Consider the following 20,085-nt stretch of genomic DNA (forward strand, 5'->3'; position numbering starts at 1 on the left):
TTAGCTTTTTCTTTTCATGTTTGATTTTGAAAATAGGATTGCCTTTAAACTCAATTACAAATGATGGATTTAGCAACATCCATAGATACGTCCAATCTGAGCAGTAGCTTAGCATGTAGTACTGTAATCACTGCATGTTACTAAGGGAAACTTGTGAGAGACAAAAAACTTTCTTAATTTGTAAAATGATATGAAATGTTCTGCCTCATACTGCTAAGTATTTTTTTTTAATTCATGTATCCTTCTGAAGTACCTACTTTTGAGTATTAAGACAAATTCAAGGGTTGTATTTTTCAGCGGAGACAGTATTGATGGTATTATAATGTCTGTATTATTAAAATGTACGTTTTCTGTTCCCTGATTGTCTTATTATTTTTTAAGGATTTTTGAGGAATACTTTTTCCTTTAGGGGTATTTTCTTTTTTTGGACTCTTCTTTTTTTGGGCTGTGTTCATGTTTTACCTAGTATCACCAGAAGGCCCTGTAGGCTCAATACTATAGGTACTTGTAAGAAACATGGTGCTTAATATGACATGATGTAGTTAATATTTTATATGGGTTTTATGGGTTGAAGACCTTCTGGTTAGTATTGGGCAGGTAAGGGAGAGTACAGCCATCCTGCTTCAGCCCATTGGCTGAATTTGGGAGGTGCTGAGAAACAGCACAGCAAGTGCTGACAGCTGTTGCAGGGAGCCTGGCCCATTGCTCTAGGCAACATCTTCCCCTCTTTCTGCTACTCCCTGGATTAGGTACTTGTGGGGAGGCAAAGAAGCAGCACAGGCCAACTCTTAACCACTTTATGTCTTTCTAACACATCGAAGGACGGTGTGTGTGCATGTGACCAACACACATGGTGGCACAGGCAGCCACGGCCAGGCAGCCACCTGTCTTCCCAGGGGATGCTGGAGGCCTGTGACCAGGGAGGCCACTGCCAGCCTGTTGTCCAGAAATTCGGATTCTTTACCTGGTGTGCAAAAACCCGATAATTACACACCCAAGAGAGAGACTGCTTAGTTATTTATTTCAGAGTTGTGTAAGGCTGGTTGCTCAGTGATGCTCCACAAATCAAACACGCCCCTCTGGACTTTCCACACCATTATTTATACACAGAAATTCAGAGTTAGTAACTTTCCAATTACAGCCCCTCTACTATGATTAGCTAGAAATTTACATGCAAGCTACAAAACCCCAGCTAACTTCTACCATGATCAGGGAAGAGTCTGCATGTGGCCAGGGGGTCTTTTTGGTCTCTAGGTGTGATGTTTAGCATTGTAATGAACGTGGTTCAGCTATAGGCTTCATGGACCTTGAGTATTTTGCCAAGTTAGGAATGTATACATAGACATGCTTCAACATCTTGATTTGCTACATCCTTAAAGTTTGTTAGTTCTCTGATGTCTTTCACTAAGGGATGCTGCTATCTGTTCTACTGACAGACAACATCTTGATTTACTACATCCACAGTTTACAACTAACAAGCCTTAAGCTTTAGTTCCCGGGTGCCCTTGCCTAAGGGATGCTGGCTGCTGCCCGTCCCACTGGCTGGGTATCCTTTCTCGCTGATGAGGCTTGAAAGCGTACAAAGATCTGACACCAAAGAACACCCTGGCTTCACATACTCCTGGAATGCTCCCCGCTCCGCCGCCGTCCCCGTCCGGCCGCCGCTCCCGGACGGCGCACGGGGCATCCCTGCCCGCTCCCGGCTGGAAGTGACGCTCCCGCTGCCGTCAGAGCGGCGGAAGCGCCGCCGGGAGCAGTAAACAACGGCGTCGGAGCCGCGGCCGCCGCGCTTCCATCTTGGAGGAGCCCGAGCCGGAGCTGGTCGGGGACCATGGGCGGCGTCCTGGGCCTCTGCTCCCTGGCGAGCTGGGTAAGCGGGGCGCTGGGGGTCCCTCCCTGCCCGCCGCAGGCTCGGAGCCGGCGGCCGCGGCTCCCTGCCCTTCTCTTCGCCGCCCGCACTTCCCTCGCCGCTTCCCTCGCCGTCCGGGCCTCGCCCATCGCCTCGCCGTGCCCGTGTCTCCAGGGGGCGGCTGTGGTGATACCTTCCCCCCCTCCCCCGGCGCGGGCAGGCTGCGGGCCCGCTCCCCATTCCCCGCCGGGCTCTCGGCCCCGAGCGGGCGCTGCCCCCGCTCCTCCCGGGCAGGGCTCTGTCCCCTGCGGGCTGCGGAGCGCCGGCCCCGCCGTGGGCTCCCCGCTCGGGCTTCTCCGTGGATCTCCAGGCGGCCGGCGGTGTCGTGTCGGCGGGGCCGCGGCGAGCTCCGTGCTGACCCGGCCAGGCCGCGCTGTCGCGCTGCGGGTCGCCCTTGATCCGCGCCTTTGTCCTGGGGGTGTTACCGTGTCCACTGAAATTCCCTCTCCCCGGTCCTGTAAAGGAGTCACAGTCTCATTAAATGCTTTGAACTCCAGCGGGTTTTTTTTTTTTTTTTTTGTTTTTTTTTTTTTTTTTTTTTTTTAAATTAGAACTCGCGTGTTTCCCCGATTCTGATATTTGTATTTTAATTCCTCTTTCCTGTGGCTTTGTCTTGAGCAGCTCCACCCTGTGTAGCATCTTTGTCTGACCGAGCCATCGTTTTTCTCAGCGAACAGTAATCCGTGGCGGTGTGTCACCACCGTGCTGAGCATCGTCAGGTGTTTTTTTCTTAACGGGGAACAGTGGTCTGAGGTGGTATTAAAACAGTTTGCGCTATGCAGGGAAAGCAAAGAAGTTGATAAAGGGTCCTCATCTGAGGCATTGCTCTTTTATCCATAAGTGATGATAACGTCTTTCCAAGTCTAGTCCCTAGGTATATAGACACAGTCAGGTGGACTGTGAATTTCTAGACGTTTGGCTTAAAAATGGAATAGCGAAAATCTGAATTTTCCATGCCTAAAATATTGTACCATACATGGATTGAGTTAGATTACCTGTATTTAAACAGTTCATACACACGTTTTAGTGTAGTAAAAACCCTTCATATTTATCCAAGCTCCTATTTTTTGTGCTATCAGAATGTGTGGGCTTTGGCTGCCCTGGTACAGTGATATGTAACTGAGTGAGATGATACGTAATTTGTACTCATGTACAAATTATATGAAATGATCCTAGAATTTGAAAATTTGTATGAGCTGACTTTCCAGACTGATAAGCATGTAAATGGTCAACTAGAACACTGATAATACCCAGTTAACTAAGTACTGTCAGTGTTCATTTTCCTCTCATTAACATTTTAAACACTACACTTAGGCAGTTAGACTTAATTACTAGCTGAATATACTTAACATTAATTTTTTGAGTGAATATAAAAAACTTTTTGACAGTGTGACTATAGGTTTTAATTCAAATGCTTGAATACTTGATTTAATATTTACAGCATTTTCGAGTTCATAAACAGCCTTTTTGACAACTAGTTTGTGTTTGTAGTGCCTGAAGAACCCCTGTGTACTTGCTTTTGAGTGGTTTTTTTGAGTGTTTGCTTCTGTACAGAGAAATTCAGCTAATGGCCTGTTAGATAAAATGATTTGCATGAGAATGTCATCTTAATTAAGTCAAATGTACTTTGAGTATCTAACTCCCATCCCTTCCTTTAAAATGCCCAAACAAATCAGGGTGGGTTTTTTTGTTGTGTGTTTGTTTGGTGTGTTTTTGTTTGTTTTTTTTTGTTTGTTTGTTTGGTTGGTTTTTTTGGTTGGTTTTATTTTTCTTTTCCCCTGTTGGCTTTAAGCATTGATTTTCTTTCCACATTTAAAACCACAGCTAATATGCACTTGAAGCCCATATGATAGTTCTTAATAGGAGAAATCTGTCTGTGCTGGTCTCTAAGGATATGTCACTGTTTGGGGCTCTGAGAAAGAAGCAAACAGTGAGGGTGAGGGAGCAGCGGAACCAGATGTAGTGGAGTTTGTGGTAGTGCAGACTGTGCCGTGGCCAGGAAAACTCTTTTTCCTGTGAGGACGCTGCTGTCAGCGTGGCCTTGGCTCAGTTCTCTGCAGAGCCACGTGTTGTGCCCTGCAGAGCTGCTCTGCGTAGCCTTGGCATCAGGCCTCATGCCAGACTTGTTTCTTTTGGACTTTTTGCAGTGCGTTGTGGCTGGTTGTAGCTCTGCCCTCCTGTGTGCTTATCAGGCAGTGTTTCACTTCAGTTTTTAAGAGCAGAGGTGAGCTTGTCAGAGTTGGTGGGTGCGGTGGGGGCAAAGGTGTAAGCGCACTGTCATCTCACCAGAAGTTTCTGATCCTGATGACCTAGATTGGTCAGGCAGTGCCACTTTCCCTCTGCTGCATTTTGCCTCTATTGCACTGTTCTCTGAAATAGCTGAGCTGCTATTTTGCTCACTTGAATATTCTCTGTCACGGTAAAGATCTTGATTGATTCAGTGCCTCTCAGCAAAAGAGTAGGGATGATGTAGCTAAAATCTGACTAGGCCCGGCAAGGGCTTAGTGTTTTTGCAAGTACTTAATTCAGTATATAATCATTTAGTCATTACTCCAGTGGGAAGATTATATTTGATATATATTAAATATTTGTTCTGTGTCCATCAGGGTCAGTAACATGTGACTTTCAGAGATTTTGTGGGGTTTTCTCTCTCCTCTCTCCTGCAATATTCATCTTATGTGTTCCTTATGCAATTTCCACTGCCCTAGGGAATGAAGTGGCTGGTTTAGCAGGCATGAATTAGCTGGCTGGTCTGCCCAGCTGGCTGCTCCCAGAATAGGTGTGTGGGTTGCCTTTTCTTATTTTGTCTTAGTAAACACCACCAAGCTGCTTATTTTTCCTCAAAAATGTAAAGGGATACGAGTTGGTTGATAGGTACAAAAATTTCTGGATGACAGTAGATTTTATGCAGTTGAGATTTTGCAACTGGTGTCTAAGCTTCTTCATGAAAACAAGGAAAAAACTAATTGAAGAGTGACTTTTTGTAACATCTGTGACTCAGCTGAGTCTCGTACAGGGAGCTAAGCTTTGATCTGTGTGGTAGCATCTTACTATTTGTAATGTTGCATATTTTTTTAGGAAGCATGCTTCAAATTTAGGAGGAAAGTGGCACAAACTGTCCTTGTCTCCTCTGCTGATAGACTGAATTCTATGGGGTGGATGTTCTTTGCTTTCTGTTATTTTTCAAGTCTATAACTTGCTAGAAGTGGTTTTGCTAATAGTATAATATTATTTTATTGGAACGGTGTATATTCTATTCTTTTGCCAAAGAAAGAGGGATTTGGACTGTAACGGGATTCCTTGTAGAAGTGGCCAACTTGTATAAATAGTTATCAGTAGGTGTCTCTTGTTCAGAGATGTGTGTGATCACTGCTTGAAAGCATGAGCTTAGGGGGCAAAGTTTTAAAAACTGGTGTGGGAGTTCAGACTCCAAAGTGAGCTGTATTGCTTCTCTTGAGACACATTGTTTTCTAGTGGGCTGGAGGCAGTCACCTTTATTTCAGCTACTGCAAATATCTATTATCCCTGGAAACATGCTGTCTTCCCCTTGAGGCACTAAGGAGCAAGCTGCTTGAATTATTTAGGTATTAAACGATTTAATATTGGGATTCACCAGAGAAGTGACTTTTTCACGAGGAGCTCCTTTCACCAAATTTTCGGCAGCAGATGAGCCTAGGCATATATTGTAATCTGCCAAATTCAACCTTTTATTAACAATATCTTTGGAAATATTAATGCAGACAGAATTAGTTCAAGAAAGTAACTTTTTGAGCAGAGATATTTTTCACTAGAAAGGCTGTTTGTGTGTGTAGGAAATAGTGTAATACAGTAATACTGTAAAATTCTGATGCATTCTGAGCCAGTATTTGCTATGTATTTCCTGTTTACTAAGCATAGATGCCCCTAATGCAGTTTGCATGCAGTCATATAGCAGCCTCCAAGGATCATCTGGTCCATGTTGCACAGAAAAGGGGGCCTAGATGGGGTGATCTGGTGCCTTGTCCTGTCAATTTTGAAAACCTCCAGTGGTGGAGACTACTGCTGCATCCTTGTGAAGGTTGTTGCAGTGACTAATTGTTCTTACTGTAAACAATTTCTTTGTCATATTGAGATGAAACGTCATGTAATCAACACCTTCATATTATTTGTGCTACAGTGATACTTAGTGGAGAAGGAGGAGGTAAAAAAGGGCAATATAGTAGCTTTTGCATTCTGAAATAGTTAAAACTACCTACTTTCAGTGCTATAGCAAGACAAATTTAGTACTCTAATTTAAAGTTGATTCTGTAGCGTAGTGGAGTGAAAATTTTGGGCTCCTCCACCCTGGGAAAGGAAAGCAAGTACAAAAAAGAATACAAGGAAATGATTTTAAAAACCCAAGTCTGTGAGTCCAGTGTGTGGGTTGAACGCTGCTGGTTGAACCTGTAAGAATCAGCCTTTTCCCCAAGGGCTTCTCAGGAAGCTACCGAGAGTGTTGTGGCAGTTTGTCTGCTTTTCCCTGCAACCCCTGGGGCCTTTCCGGTAGCATCAGACTGCTGGCATTTTTGTTTGTCATGTGACTAAACTTTTAAGAACTCTTTCTGACACATTCCAGTCGTACTGGCTGATTGACGTGCCCTGGTCGTGTGGCCATGTAACTAGTCATGTCCTTATGTGACCGACCGGGTGTCTTTCATGCACAGGTGAGGGACACCTGTGGCTTTTGTCACAGGGCAGGGATGTCTCTGGATGTGTGCTGGGGCCGAAGATGGGTTTTAACCCTGTTCTATACCTTTGTCAGAGGTAGCACGGTCTATTGTAGCTCAGATAGCTCACAATGTGCTCACACATTTTGATTGTGTCTTCCCTCTTTTGGTTAATGTTTGCTTGTGGGACCTTACCTTTCTTTTGCTTCCCGAATTGCCACTCAGCAAGTGGCAGAGAATTGTTTCTCGCTCCCCAGCCATTTAGTGGTGAAACAGAACTATCTGTTCCCTTTCTTTCTTCCAACGATTTTCTGGTTTTGTCCCTCTTGTAGTATTATAGCTGTACAGCATTCCTGTCCACTTTTGCTGTTGATATTTGGTATCAATAACACATGTACTGTGTATTTACTCTGCTCTTGCCTTTTTAAACTTTTACATTGCATAAGTTAATTTTGAAAGGTAACACAATTATGAGATACATGATTAGATGATAATACAAAATAATTTGTAACCTAAGCTTTAGGCTATTTTACCTACTTTTTGTGCTCCAGGAATGTTTATGGCCCCAGTGAGGATTGTGTCCCAACTCTGCCAGGTGCTAAAAGCATACCTACATGACAGCTGTGCTCATATTTTTTTCCCTGCCTTGTATTTGTCTCATCTGTACAGCTGTGGTGGGGAGGATGTAGTTGCTAACTCAGAAATAATCTTTGCATCTCATTTAACTGAAATGAAATAAATTAAAGAGAACAAGGGAACCTGAACCAAGTCTTTATTTCTTTTCAATGGATAAGTGATTGCTTTCGACATAACACTGATCTCACTGTACAGTGGCGCATCAGGAAGCACTGCCAAGGCTGCTGGGTGGCTCTGTAACATGTTTGCAGTGACTTAGCCTGCACTGGTGGGTGGGATGCATAGGATGAGTCATTTTCCATCATAACTTCAGAGGATCTACACAGCCTGATTAAATATTGAAATCTAGCAATGCAAAGCTTTATAAATAACTTAGGTTCTGTCTCCCTCTCAGATACCATGCTTGTGCGGAAGTGCCCCGTGCCTGCTCTGCCGATGCTGCCCCAGCGGAAACAACTCCACCATAACCCGGCTGGTCTATGCCTTCTTTTTGCTCCTTGGCGTGAGCATTGCCTGCGTGATGTTAATACCAGGCATGGAGGAGCAGCTGAAGAAGGTCAGGTCACTTTATTGATAACATGTTTGGTGAAACAAATGTCACAAATAATAATAGTTGACATCTTGAAAGCCTGGATTTTGTTTGGAAATGTGTAATTTTGCTGCCACCTGTGCTTCACAGTCACCATTTATTTGATTGTAGATCAAACAAACAAAGAACTTTTGGAAAATCACTTCATAGATGAAAAGAACTGTTTTGAGGTGAAGTTGCACCTTTTCTTTAATAGCTCAGAGCAGAAAAAAACTGATTTTTATCAAACAAGAAAATTTATGTGTATTTAGTTCAAATTATGTCTTAAGGAGATGCTTGTTTTTGTGGCAGTTGATTGATTTCGATCGCAGTTAAAAACCAGTCACAATCTAAGATATCTTCTAGTTTTATTGTACTGTACTTAAGTTCTATTTTAAAGTCTGCAATGCATAACAAAAATACTTGTCATTAATCATAGTAGTGTATTTTTCACTCAGGAAATCAGGAAGTTCTTGTAGGATTTTACAGTTTATTGGTTATATGAAGATGTGATAGTGCATGTAAAATTAGAGAGTCATAATGTGAGCTATGGTACAGCTTATAGGTTCACTCAGCTTGGGTTACCTGTGCTGTACTTCTGTTAGTCTTTGTTTTACTGTCTTTGTTTTTTTTTTTCAATAGATAGCAACTTCGGTTAGGCATGCTTTTGATTTCTTTTCCCCCAAAAGGATTAATTTGTTTATTTCAGTGTGGTATAGTAACCACACTGGAGCTTCAATGGGGGCCATGTTAGTCATATAGGGAAGAAAATTACAGCCTTCTGGAGCGTGGTTTGACTTCTGAAAGATGTTGCTCATGTCCTGGTAGTGACTGGAAAGAATGTTCTCAAGTGTTTCGCGTGGAAGTTACAGGTACAGCTAATTGATGGTGATGTTACATATTTTGGGAGAGGCTGAGACTGTTTTTAAGAGATGTGAGCAGGCTGCCACCTCCTAGCTGTGCCATAAGCCTGACAGTAACTGTCAAGTCAAATTTATGAATTCCCAGATCTTTTATTTAGTTCTTGATTCATATTAGCAAGTGAAAACTGCATTTTTTTGAAAAGTTCCAAAATTACTAATAACATTAAAAAAAGCCTTCTGTTCATAAGATCCCTGTCCTGTCCCTGGAAACTTTCAAAGTCAGGTTGGATGGGACTGTGAGCAACTTGATCTGGTTGAAGATGTCCTTGCCCTTGACAGGGGAGTTGAACTAGGTGATCTTTAAGGGTCCCTTCCAACCCAATTCTAAGATTTATTTTTGGTTTTGTTTGGAATTTGCCTATGCAGGATTTTTTTCCTTGAATGTGTTTGATATCCCAGTTGGACTGTAAGTACCTATACAGCCTTTCAGTATCATATTTTCTAACAATGTTAATACTTGCATAATGTTAATGAGTTACATATTGGCAATTTGTTAGTATGCATTTACTCAAGGAGGTCTATAAAGATCACTGAAGTATCTTGTATTTATCACAGATCCCTGGATTTTGTGATGGAGGGATGGGAACAAGTATTCCTGGTGTGCACGGCCACGTGAATTGCGATGTACTGGTTGGTTACAAAGCCGTGTACCGTGTGTGCTTTGGCATGGCCATGTTCTTCCTCCTCTTCTCCTTGCTGATGATCAAAGTGAAGAGCAGCAATGACCCAAGGGCAGCGGTTCATAACGGGTAAGAGGCAGAAATGAGAACTGAGTTAGTGATTAATTTTTGTAAGAGGAAAAGATACACGTGGCTGCAGCTTTTCAGAGTCTAAACTGTGACATTAGATAATCTGTCCAGAGGTTTCCCAAGATTGGAAATTCCACTTTTGTCCGAAGATGATGAAATTCGGAGACGAATAATGGCACTAAGTTTCATTCCACTGAGATTTTTTTAACAAATAGATTAAAAAGCCTCATTTGTCCTCTGGGAATTCTGTTCCTCTTAAATTTGATGTTTTTAAGGGCTTGCTCTTTTCTGAGGATTTTTTTTTTAAAAAGTTATGAGTTAAATGTATCTTTTTTTCTGTCTGCAGTCTTTTCTTCAGTCTCCCCTCTGCATAAATAAATGAGTTATGTATTTAGTTTCTGAACTTTCCAATAATTTTATATTTCATTTTAGTAGGAGGAAGGGAAGAATATAGTGGGATTTCAGCTCGTGGGTTGACACAAGTGGCGGTTTTCATCCAGGCTCTGTCTATGTGTAATGTAGCTACTTGAACCAAGGAGATGTAAATATTTGTAAGAGGACATGAGGCCAAAAAGCCTAAAACCATTTATGGTGCCTATTCTTGATGGTCACAGTGATTGCTAGACTACTGCTTTTCCAAGGTGACTATATTTAACAGAAGCTGTGAACAGCTAAGCCATAAAAATGATGAAATAATTTTGTTTTATATTCAGTATAGTAAGATTAAACATGTCTAACACAAAATGACAAAAAACTTCAAATTATTTCTGTAGGGGAAAATAAAATTATTAAAACTGAGTAGAATATTGCTTTGTTTTTTTTGTTTCGGTCTAAAGAAAAAGATACAGTATTAAGACATATTAGCAACAGTAACTCAGTTCAGCCTTTCCCTCCACTCTGCTTTGTTCAGGAGAACATGCTTGTTACAAGCAAGAAGAAAACGGTTCAGTTATATTCTGTATCAGTGCCTTGTGTTCAATTTTACAGCAAAAGACGACTTTTACGTCATGTGGAATGTTTTTACCTAAAACTTTGGGGTCTTCTTGGTACCCTTATTTGGAGTTGTGCTTCCCAGTACAAATTTTTGTACTGTTTATGCAACCCGTAGCAGTTTATTCTTCTTAACCGATCTAACATCAGCACTGGGATAAAAGGAAAAATTACGTTTGTTAACTGTTACTGGTAAAATATTTAATAATGTTATTTCCAACACTTCTGTAACAAATGGTTGCTTCAATAAAATGCACTACAGTTAGCTTTGTGAAAAGCTTTATGGCTTTTGATTTTTGAAATTGTATGTATCTTCAGTAATCTTTCTGTCAGTGAATTGAAATACTGAGATTATTGTTTTTTCTATCTCTGTCTACTGACTTTTTCATTCTTGCATGCAAGTTAAGCCCAGCAATATGTTCCATTGCCAATGCTCACCTTCTCTGCTTTTTTAACAGCAATCAGAGTGGTTTCTTGCCTCAGGTTTATAATAACAATAGAAAAAAATAAGTTATAGTGTATTTAGAGGATAGCAGCTGGGTTGCATAGAATGCATAGCAGTGGTAGTTGTCTAGCAAGTTAAAGGGTAGAGTGTTAAGATCCCTAAGTCTGGAATTATGAGATTAGATATATACAATATATATCCGTTCTTGAATCCATTCTTATTTCTGTAAATGAGAATGACATTGATTAAAAAAAAAAAAATTCCTCATGTGTATTCAAAAACTAGTTTTTGTGGGGTACACACTGCAATGTAAATGTTATAACTTGATTCAGCTTTCAATCTGGCTTTAATCGCTTCTCTAAATCCCAGGGAATTACTAAATATTTTTCAGTATTCTAGACTTCTGTTAGCTCACATAGTTCCTCTCTACACAATTGGAACTTATTCCTCTGGTCTTCTATCATTTGACTGTAAGAGCCAGCAGGAGAGAGCAGACTTGTTCAAAGTGTGGGAAAAAATGGGAAGGGATAGAAAATTTGAAAACTGTCCAAGTATTTGACATTGTGGGGGTGTGGTACATGTCTTTGTGCTGTCATGTACAGTTTTGAAGTACATGTAGATGACATCATGCCTGTATTTGGAGCTGCCTGTCACTGTGATCAGAAAAAACAGTCTTCACCTTCTTACAGTTTTATTGGCATAACAGTTTGAATTTGCCTATACAGTTTATATTTTGGGTGAATTTGGTGAATCTTTGGTGGAACATACTTCCTTCTGTGCTTTCTAGGAAACATCTCATCTGTTTTGATGGTCTATGAATGCATATCTTTTACTGGAAAAAAATTCCAATGCCACTGCAGTGGAATTTGATTGTGTCTTTTCTGTGAAGGATTAATCATTTGCTTTTGTTCTTGTGATAAATCCTCATCAGATGTAGGCCTAAAGAATCTGAAGTTGGGTGTGAAAAATGCAGGCTTTGGTGCATATCTGTCTTGCAGGAAACAAATGGAGACTGATAGGGAGCTCCAACATTTTTTGTCATTTTAGGCACCAACCAGATCTTCTGCCTTTTTGGTTTTGATACTAGAAATAGGTAGGGATTTTTTTAACCCATTTTTTCTGATATGCAGAAAAATGTTCTTAGGAAAAACAAGAAACAATTCACAGTTGGCTTCATTTGTAATTCATGAGTGTCATCTCTCTGGGAAATAATGTCAAACTCTGTCAGTCTAGCACAGTTGAAATATAATTTACTGGATAACAAAAATCTTGGACAGATAAAATAAGAATTTTATTCTATTTCAAAAGAAGCAGGTTAAGAATGAGTGAATTAAAAAACCAGCTCTTAAGGATGTGTGTTTGTATTTCTGTGTGAATTAAACCAGAGGTAGTAGTTGCCTGAACTTTTTTTTGTTTTTTTTTAATTTCCCCTTAGATTCTGGTTCTTTAAATTTGCCACGGCACTTGCAATTAGTGTTGGAGCTTTCTTCATACCAGAGGGACCATTTACAACTGGTAAGGGAATATTGTCTTCCGTTTTTGTATTATGGTGCAGTCATAATGGGTTTTAAAACAAAGGCAAGTGCATGCTGATGTCTTACAGTTTTAATTGTAGCTGTGTAACTATAGCATTTCTCTGTGTTTAGGGACATTAATACAAATTATCAGTGGTTCTTAACTGGTTTTGTTTTGTTCCTCTTTTAGTGTGGTTTTATGTAGGTATGGCTGGAGCATTCTGCTTTATTCTCATTCAGCTGGTCTTGCTCATTGACTTTGCCCACTCCTGGAATGAATCTTGGGTTGAAAAAATGGAGGAAGGAAACTCAAGATGCTGGTATGCAGGTAAAGGACTGTACTACAATCAAGTTTTAAATTTCAGTTTATGTGCATTATGTTAAATAAGTTACTCAGGGAATAGTGCATTTTACCAGAGTGCACAGTGGCTGCTTTGTGCCCAAGTCGTATTTTCTCAGATAGTGTAGTTCAGCTCCATTGATGTCCTTCTGATGTCAAGTTAAATAAGGAGGATCAAGGAGGGGAGTATCAGACTCTTGAGTAATAAGATCCAATCCCTGGGAACAGGGCATCAGTTTCATAGGATCACAATCTGAGAGAGGTTGGGGGGAACCACAGCAGGTCATCTGTCCAACCTCTGCTCAAGCAGGGTAATCCTAGAGCACATTGCACAGGATTGCTGTTGGAACCCGCCCTTGCAGGCAGGGTAACTGAGGTTCTTGTTAATAATAGATCTCTTGGGGCAGATTAGACAGAAAGTACACTAAGTGACTGCTGTTTATAAATATACATATGGCAGGTTTATTTCAGAACAGTTTGGTTGCAATGAAAAGGAGGTTTGTAGCTGTTATGGTTATTATCTGCAGAAATACAGCAGTATAAAAGCATATAAGTAACACTGAAGAAAATGTATAAGGAAAAGAAAGGATAAGTGTAGGAAGATAACTCCACCCGTGGGTCCAGCCACAAGACTTGATGCAATTTAGGTGTCTGTTGGTGGAAGTGATGGTCGCATTCTTGATCCCCCAGGGGTGGGGGAAGCCCATGAAACACAAAGTGCAGTGGGTTAATGTACGCTGAGATTCAGGTGGGAATGCCCAGATACCTCTCCTGGGGTGAGGTGTTTTATGACACTGGATCATGTACAGTCCACTGGTGGAAGGCCCAGAGTGGGGGTGTTCCAGGGGTCTTTGATGGTTTATGGCACCTTCTAAGACATGACAGCTGCCTCTTTCATCAGTGTAGTTGAACCAGTTATGCCCCATCAGAAGGGATTAATGCCTTCAGGCCTGTATGTGAATGTCTCATGTGAATGTGAAAGGGGATTGGGGAGGAGTTTGACAACTGAGCCAGTTGTGTGAGGGAGGACATTGGCATGATAAAAAGGATTATCCCACCTTGCAGGATCTGTGGCCTCTTCCCTTTTTTGGCTCAAAACAGAGCTTGTTGCTAAACAAAGGTTGGTTTGTCATGGTCATCCTCTGGTGATGGGTGCTCACCCCCTCTGCACCTGGGCTGTTCTTATGCAGATCAGAGGTTTGGCTGCCACAGGTCCAAAAACTCTCCTCCTCCTCCACTTCGGTTGTGGGGTGCAAACCTGCACTCAGCTAAGCACTCTGCTGCTTTTGCCAGTGGATGATTGTTGGAGTCATTAACATTTCAGTCTCTCATGATTGCATCAGATAGTTCTTGAATGTCTCCAGTGAGGGAGACTCCTCACCCACACAGTAAAGAAGTTTTTCCTCAGATTCAGGTGCAGCTTCCTGTGCATCACAGAATCAGGGAAGTGGCAACTGCAAGTTTTTGTGTTTTTTTCAGCCAGAGGTTTTGTTACACCTTTAGTGCTGATTAAAAACAAAATATCCTGTAGTGCTTCATGTTGAGCATAGTCATCTCAAATAATTGTTTTTTCTGTCTACCACTCTGTTATTCTTTGCAGGAGTATGGTGGGTGAAAGGCCAGGATACTGAAGGAGAGTACAAGTCGTCTCACTGGAGAAATGATACCTTATTTTAATATAGCATTTCAGATGTGATCATTTAGGTGTTTCAAAAGACAGCATGGCCTGTTTTCATTCAATGGCCACTTCATTATTTAATGTTTTTACTAAGATGTAATTTGGAAATGGGTTTTGTTTTACCTTCTGTTGGAGAAGTATTTTTCAGTTTCTTTTTTAAGCTGTTAGCCGAAGTGTGTGTAGCTGTGTTCCTTTATACTTGCTCTTCCTAGTTGCTGTTAGAGCACTGGAGAATCAAGTAAGGCTTCAGGATTCCCATGTTGTGTTCTTTCTTTATAACATTTCAGACTATTGAGAACTTCCTTTACATTTCAGTGCCCAGAACTCTCATTGTATACCATATCAAAAACCTGATAATTGTGCAATATTATTTCAATTTTAATAGTCTCTGTTATTAACGAGTTTAACTGTGGTTTTGTCTTTTCACAGCTCTTCTGTCAGCTACAGCTGTCAACTACCTGCTGTCTCTTGTGGCTATTGTCTTGTTTTATGTTTATTACACTCATCCAGAAGGTTGTTCTGAAAACAAGACATTTATCAGTGTTAATATGCTGCTGTGCATTGGTGCTTCTATAATGTCAATTCTGCCAAGGATTCAGGTACAGTTTTAATTCTGTTATCTCAGGGTTTCAGGGTTTTTTTTGGTTTTGTTTTGGTTGTTTGTTTTTTTGTTTTGTTTGTTTGTTTTTGCATTATCATAATATAATTGTGCCTGAGAGTGTTAATTGCCTAACTTCCCTGTTTTTTGACTCCTTTGTATAGGAATCTCAGCCAAGGTCTGGTTTGCTGCAGTCTTCGGTGATCACAGTTTATACAATGTATTTGACTTGGTCGGCTATGACCAATGAACCAGGTAAGTGTAGTAGCAATGCGTGGCTTTTGGGGTAACCAGCAGTAAATTGTATCTTCTCCTTTTCTGAAGGCAGCATTAGAATGGGGTACTAGAATGCATGCACTTTCGAGGTGGGACTCACTAGTTTGTGTTCTCTTCCTCCCACCCCAACTTTCTGTAACAATACTGAAGAAATCAACATTCCAAAGATAATGTGTTTTTCACTTGCTTGTTTGGTAGGGAAGGATTTCTGCCTGTTATTGACAGGACTGCAGTGTTCTAAAATGCTTAGTTTTCCTCTGAGGTGTCAGGAAGATCCATCTCCCTACCATGTTTCATGTTTCCTAGGTGACTGAGATGCTACTTGATTGTATTTTTCCAAACTGAGGATTTAAAACAAGTATAAATAAATGTTGTCAATGTGTATTGTGTCTGAAAACAGCTGAGCATCTCTAAAGATAAATAAATAAATTCAGAAATTCTGGTGATTAAAATAAATTTCAAAATACTGATTTTGGTGGGTTTAATTTGGTCTTTTATCTTACTTAACTGTGAACGATCTTCTGTGCTTCTGTGTCACAGCATAACTCATTTATATCAAATCCTGGCAGTGATTATGGGGAAATAAGATTGTCTGCTGCTTTCAGCTGTTTAATCAGTGTTTAATACCTGTGGATGCTGTGGGTTGGGAACCACTGATAATATGAAACCAACTTATTAGCATTGTTCTCCAACTCTGAGATGACTCTGGCATCCCATCTGTAGGATCTCTGTTTGTCATACTTGCTTTCTAATGGTAGAATTTCTAAAGATTAATATGTAGAGATTTTAATTTTGTTGCATCTAATTATGAGATGGAACAGTAGAGCATTTGATGCGTATCTTATGTAAGTGTAAAATCCTTTTATCTGCTTAGAGACAGATTTTTATGCCACATACTGTCATTTCCCTGCTTTAGGAAGACTCAGTAGGCTAAAATTAGATTCAAAGCTTTTTTACTTCAAGACTGTCACACTCATGAAGTTCTTGTCTATTACCATGCATTCAGCAGGGAAATGTGCTATTAAGTATTTGTCTTGTTCTTGTGCTGTGGAAGTTCTAATGCAGTTTCCCTCACAGACAGGCGCTGTAATCCAAGTTTGCTGAGCATCATTGGTTACAACAGCACCACCACTCCAACCCAAGGTCAGGTGGTGCAGTGGTGGGATGCACAAGGAATTGTAGGACTGGTTTTGTTTTTGCTATGTGTTCTCTATTCAAGGTAAGATTCCTTAAAAAAAAAACTATTAGCTTGTATTACTTCTTGTTGTAGGAGACTAAATTGTGTTTATTTGGGTAACTGTATAGTGTGTCCTTTCCTGTTAAATACAGCATCCGAACATCCAACAACAGCCAAGTTAACAAGCTGATGCTGACCAGTGATGAATCAACACTGATAGAGGATGGAATGCCCAGGAGTGATGGCTCCCTTGATGATGGAGATGATGTTCACCGAGCCATAGATAATGAGAGAGATGGAGTTACTTACAGTTACTCCTTCTTTCACTTCATGCTTTTCCTGGCATCACTGTATATTATGATGACACTTACCAACTGGTACAGGTATTTAAGTTTTATAATATGCTAATAATGACCATACAGGATGCCATCATTTGCTGGACAAGGAGGCACAAGTTGTGTGCTCTGGAATGTAGGTCTTGAATGGGCCTTCTCAAGGGAAGCATGCTGTTTGAGCCATATGTGGGGAATTGTATTTGAAAATTGAGTGTAGCCAACCTTGTTTTCCCAAGTGCCTGTTGTATTTTCTAGGATAATTCTTGTGATTCACTGGACTGCTGAAATATGTGCTGATGAAGTGAACAGGATAAAGACTTAAATTCTGTAACAACTAAAAATTAGTAAACACTAAGGCCTTGTCTGGTACAGAAAGCTAGAAAAAGGAGAAATAGGACCTGTTATATCAACAGGTCAAGGGACGGGTGTTCCTTCCCATCTGCTCAGCACTGGTGACTCCACACCTGGAGTGCTGGCTGCAGTTCTGGGCTTCCCAGTACAAGAGAGACATGGACATATTTGAGAGAGTCCAGCAAAGGGCCACAAAGATGAAGGGACTGTAGCATCTGTCGTATGAGGAGAGGCTGGGAGCTGGGACTGTTCAGCCTGGCCAGAAGAAAGCTCAGGGGGTCTTATCAATGTATATGAATACCTGAAGGGAGGGTGTAAAGAGGAGGGAGCCAGGTCTTTTCAGGGGTGCCCAGTGACAGGACAGAGACAAAGGACACAAACTGAAGCATGGGAGGTTCCCTCTGAATCTCAAGAAACACTTTTTTCATTGCAAGGGTGACTAAGCACTGGCACAGGTTGCCCAGGGAAGTTCGTGGAGTCTCCATCCTTGGAAGTACTTAAAAGCCATCTGGGGCAGCTGGCTTTAGATGTCCCTGCTGGAATAGGGGTATTGGACAAGAGAACTTTCAGAGATCTCTTCCAACCTCAGTATTCTGTGAGAGGGCCTGGTGGAAGGAAATTAGTTGTCTGCTCACTGAAAAAATCCTCACAGTAAAATAGTCCTTCTGTGTGTGAATTGTTTGTTGTTAACAGCTAGAGCAGATGTTCTTCAGAATTTAAAAATATAAATTATGTTCTCTAGTCATTTGGCAAAGGACAATTTGTATCAAAATAGCAACACCGTAGAGCTATTTCCTTCAGAAGTAACTCTGATAGATAGGCCTGCTGTGGATTTGATTTGTGGCCCTGCTTGGGTCAGTATGACATCAACATGATTAGTTTTTCTAGGTGTTGTCTTTCAGCAAGGTAAAATACATTATTTTTCTCTCTAAGTGCTATCCATTTACTGCCTTTCTGCAGATTTGCTTAGAGATTCCTTGTAATCATTTCTGCTTCTTGACGGCTTCTCTTAGTAAATGTTTTTTGTGCTGCTGTTGTTTTCCACCTTCCTGTGACACCAGTTGAACAAATGGTGTTCTTGTGCAGACTGGTGTGAACTGCCTGGAAGAAGGGTACAGATGTCCTTTGAGGTGTGAGTTGAAAATGATCTACTTTGAAAAGAGTGTGGAAGGGTGGCTTAGTACACAGGTATGTCCTATTGAAAGAAAAGTTGCAGATGACCTTTTTTCTTTCCCTTCATTCACAGCCCAGATTCTACTTACGAGACAATGACCAGCAAGTGGCCGTCCGTCTGGGTGAAGATATCTTCCAGCTGGATCGGCATCGTGCTGTACGTGTGGACTCTGGTTGCTCCGCTGGTTCTCACAAACCGTGACTTTGACTAAGCTGTGCTGCTCTCCAGGGAGGCTGTGTCAGCTTCACCGTGTCTTTGAAACAAACAGTATTCTGGATAATAGTGCAGTTGTAAATACGTGTGTGTGTGTGTGAGTGTGCTGTCCGTGTAGTATACCCTGCTTTATTCTGCATGATTACCTTGAACCATGTCTTTTGTCATTTCACTAAATGACTTTTTCTAGCTGAGCTCAATGATAATTGCTGTAATGATGGTTTTCATGGGATTACTCCTAGATTGAGTGCTTTGGGAGCACGAGATGTAAGATTGAGAACTATTAGAAGTACATTCTTTCCCCTCAGTTGCATTAAATAGTTGTAGGAAAAAAACGTGCAAGTGTTAATTAGGGTAACTAAACAGTGCTAGGTCAGGCTTTGCAAGTAAAAGAGGGGCTGCCTTTGATGATCCCTGTTGCCTTGATTCCAAAGTAAGCCTTGAGTAAGCATTGTTAGACTCAAAATGGAGCACACTGGAGTTTACTGGACATCTCGCAGCACTTTGGCACCAACAGCCTGACCTTTCCCATGCCGAGGGCAGCAGTACCTTTAGCACAGATGTGAGATGGGGAAACTTGCACCTGGAGCTGCAGAGGACCCAGTGTCCTCCACGGTGCTGCTGGGTCTGATGCATCCCATTGCAGACAGGAGGACAGGCAGGCACCCTGGGGAAAAACATCCTTGTATCAGATGCTCAGAAGCATGTTTTTAAGGCACCTGTTTACAATGTGCATTTATGTATTATTTTTTAAAGTAGTTTATATGGGATAGCTGTGCTGTAATTTATTGCTGTTTTGTGTGCCACTTTCTTCTTTGCTAAGCTACAATCACGGACTTTGCAAGGAACCGGAGTGGTGAAAGCTGTGTAAACCCATTAGAGAAATTTTTTGAGTATTGTGGTTAAAAAAAAGAAGTAGAGGAAAAGGAGCACTGAAATTACAATAACTAAAGAGGGGGTTTGCATTTACTGAGGCTTCAACTAAAGTGTTTCTTAAGATATTCGGGGCTCTAAATCTATTGAAATCTTTTACTATATTAGGTATTTTGCTTGTTGTCCCTTGCCAGAGATGGACTTGAGCCTAGGAAGTCTAACTCTAGGCATGAGGTAAGACATTAATCTGTTTGATTACAATACTATAGTTCCTGTGCAGTTACAGAATCTTAAATGCTTTTGTGCTTGCTGCTTTGTAACTGAAGTAACTTGAGCCGCGTTATTTATCTCTATTACTTGTTACAACTTGAGACTAAAGCAGCCTGACTGGGAGTGACCCTGGAGCCTGCAGCAGATGTCATGCTCATCTCTTACCGTGGCGTTTGTAACTGTGACTTCCTGTTGCTATTCTCTAAGCTTTTATTTTAACTCTGCACTGAACACTGACATTTACTGCAAAAGTCTGACATGTCAGTCAAACCTGAGATGGTAATGTAAGAATAGTAAAGGCTTGTAATAATTTGGAATATGTTGTTACCTTATTAATAAATAAATTTGGATGAAGATGTTCCATGACTTTTGATGTCTCAT

General features: G+C 41.1%; 1 protein-coding gene across 1 annotated transcript; it reads left to right on the plus strand.

Moving 5' to 3' along the window:
• Window positions 1–1,710: 1,710 nt before the first annotated feature.
• SERINC1 (serine incorporator 1) lies at window positions 1,711–20,058 on the plus strand. Its single transcript, XM_050316715.1, has 10 exons — window positions 1,711–1,870; window positions 7,625–7,786; window positions 9,277–9,470; window positions 12,341–12,420; window positions 12,610–12,747; window positions 14,867–15,036; window positions 15,200–15,290; window positions 16,389–16,530; window positions 16,641–16,871; window positions 18,421–20,058. The coding sequence occupies exons 1-10, from the start codon at window positions 1,832–1,834 to the stop codon at window positions 18,557–18,559; spliced, it is 1,386 nt and encodes a 461-aa protein (XP_050172672.1). The 5' UTR covers window positions 1,711–1,831; the 3' UTR covers window positions 18,560–20,058.
• The last annotated feature ends 27 nt before the right edge of the window (window positions 20,059–20,085 follow it).

This window comes from Myiozetetes cayanensis, unplaced genomic scaffold (assembly GCF_022539395.1).
Source record: "Myiozetetes cayanensis isolate MyiCay16 unplaced genomic scaffold, myiCay2020 scf2-11, whole genome shotgun sequence".
NCBI classification, from domain to species: domain Eukaryota; kingdom Metazoa; phylum Chordata; class Aves; order Passeriformes; family Tyrannidae; genus Myiozetetes; species Myiozetetes cayanensis.

Bases quoted from the DNA above. Each gene is read 5' to 3' on its own strand.
- SERINC1 (XM_050316715.1), top strand. From the start codon at position 1,832: ATGGGCGGCGTCCTGGGCCTCTGCTCCCTGGCGAGCTGG. The intron at 15,037-15,199 runs GTACAGTTTTAA...TCCTTTGTATAG, and splicing joins CAATTCTGCCAAGGATTCAG to GAATCTCAGCCAAGGTCTGG. The intron at 15,291-16,388 runs GTAAGTGTAGTA...TTTCCCTCACAG, and splicing joins GGCTATGACCAATGAACCAG to ACAGGCGCTGTAATCCAAGT.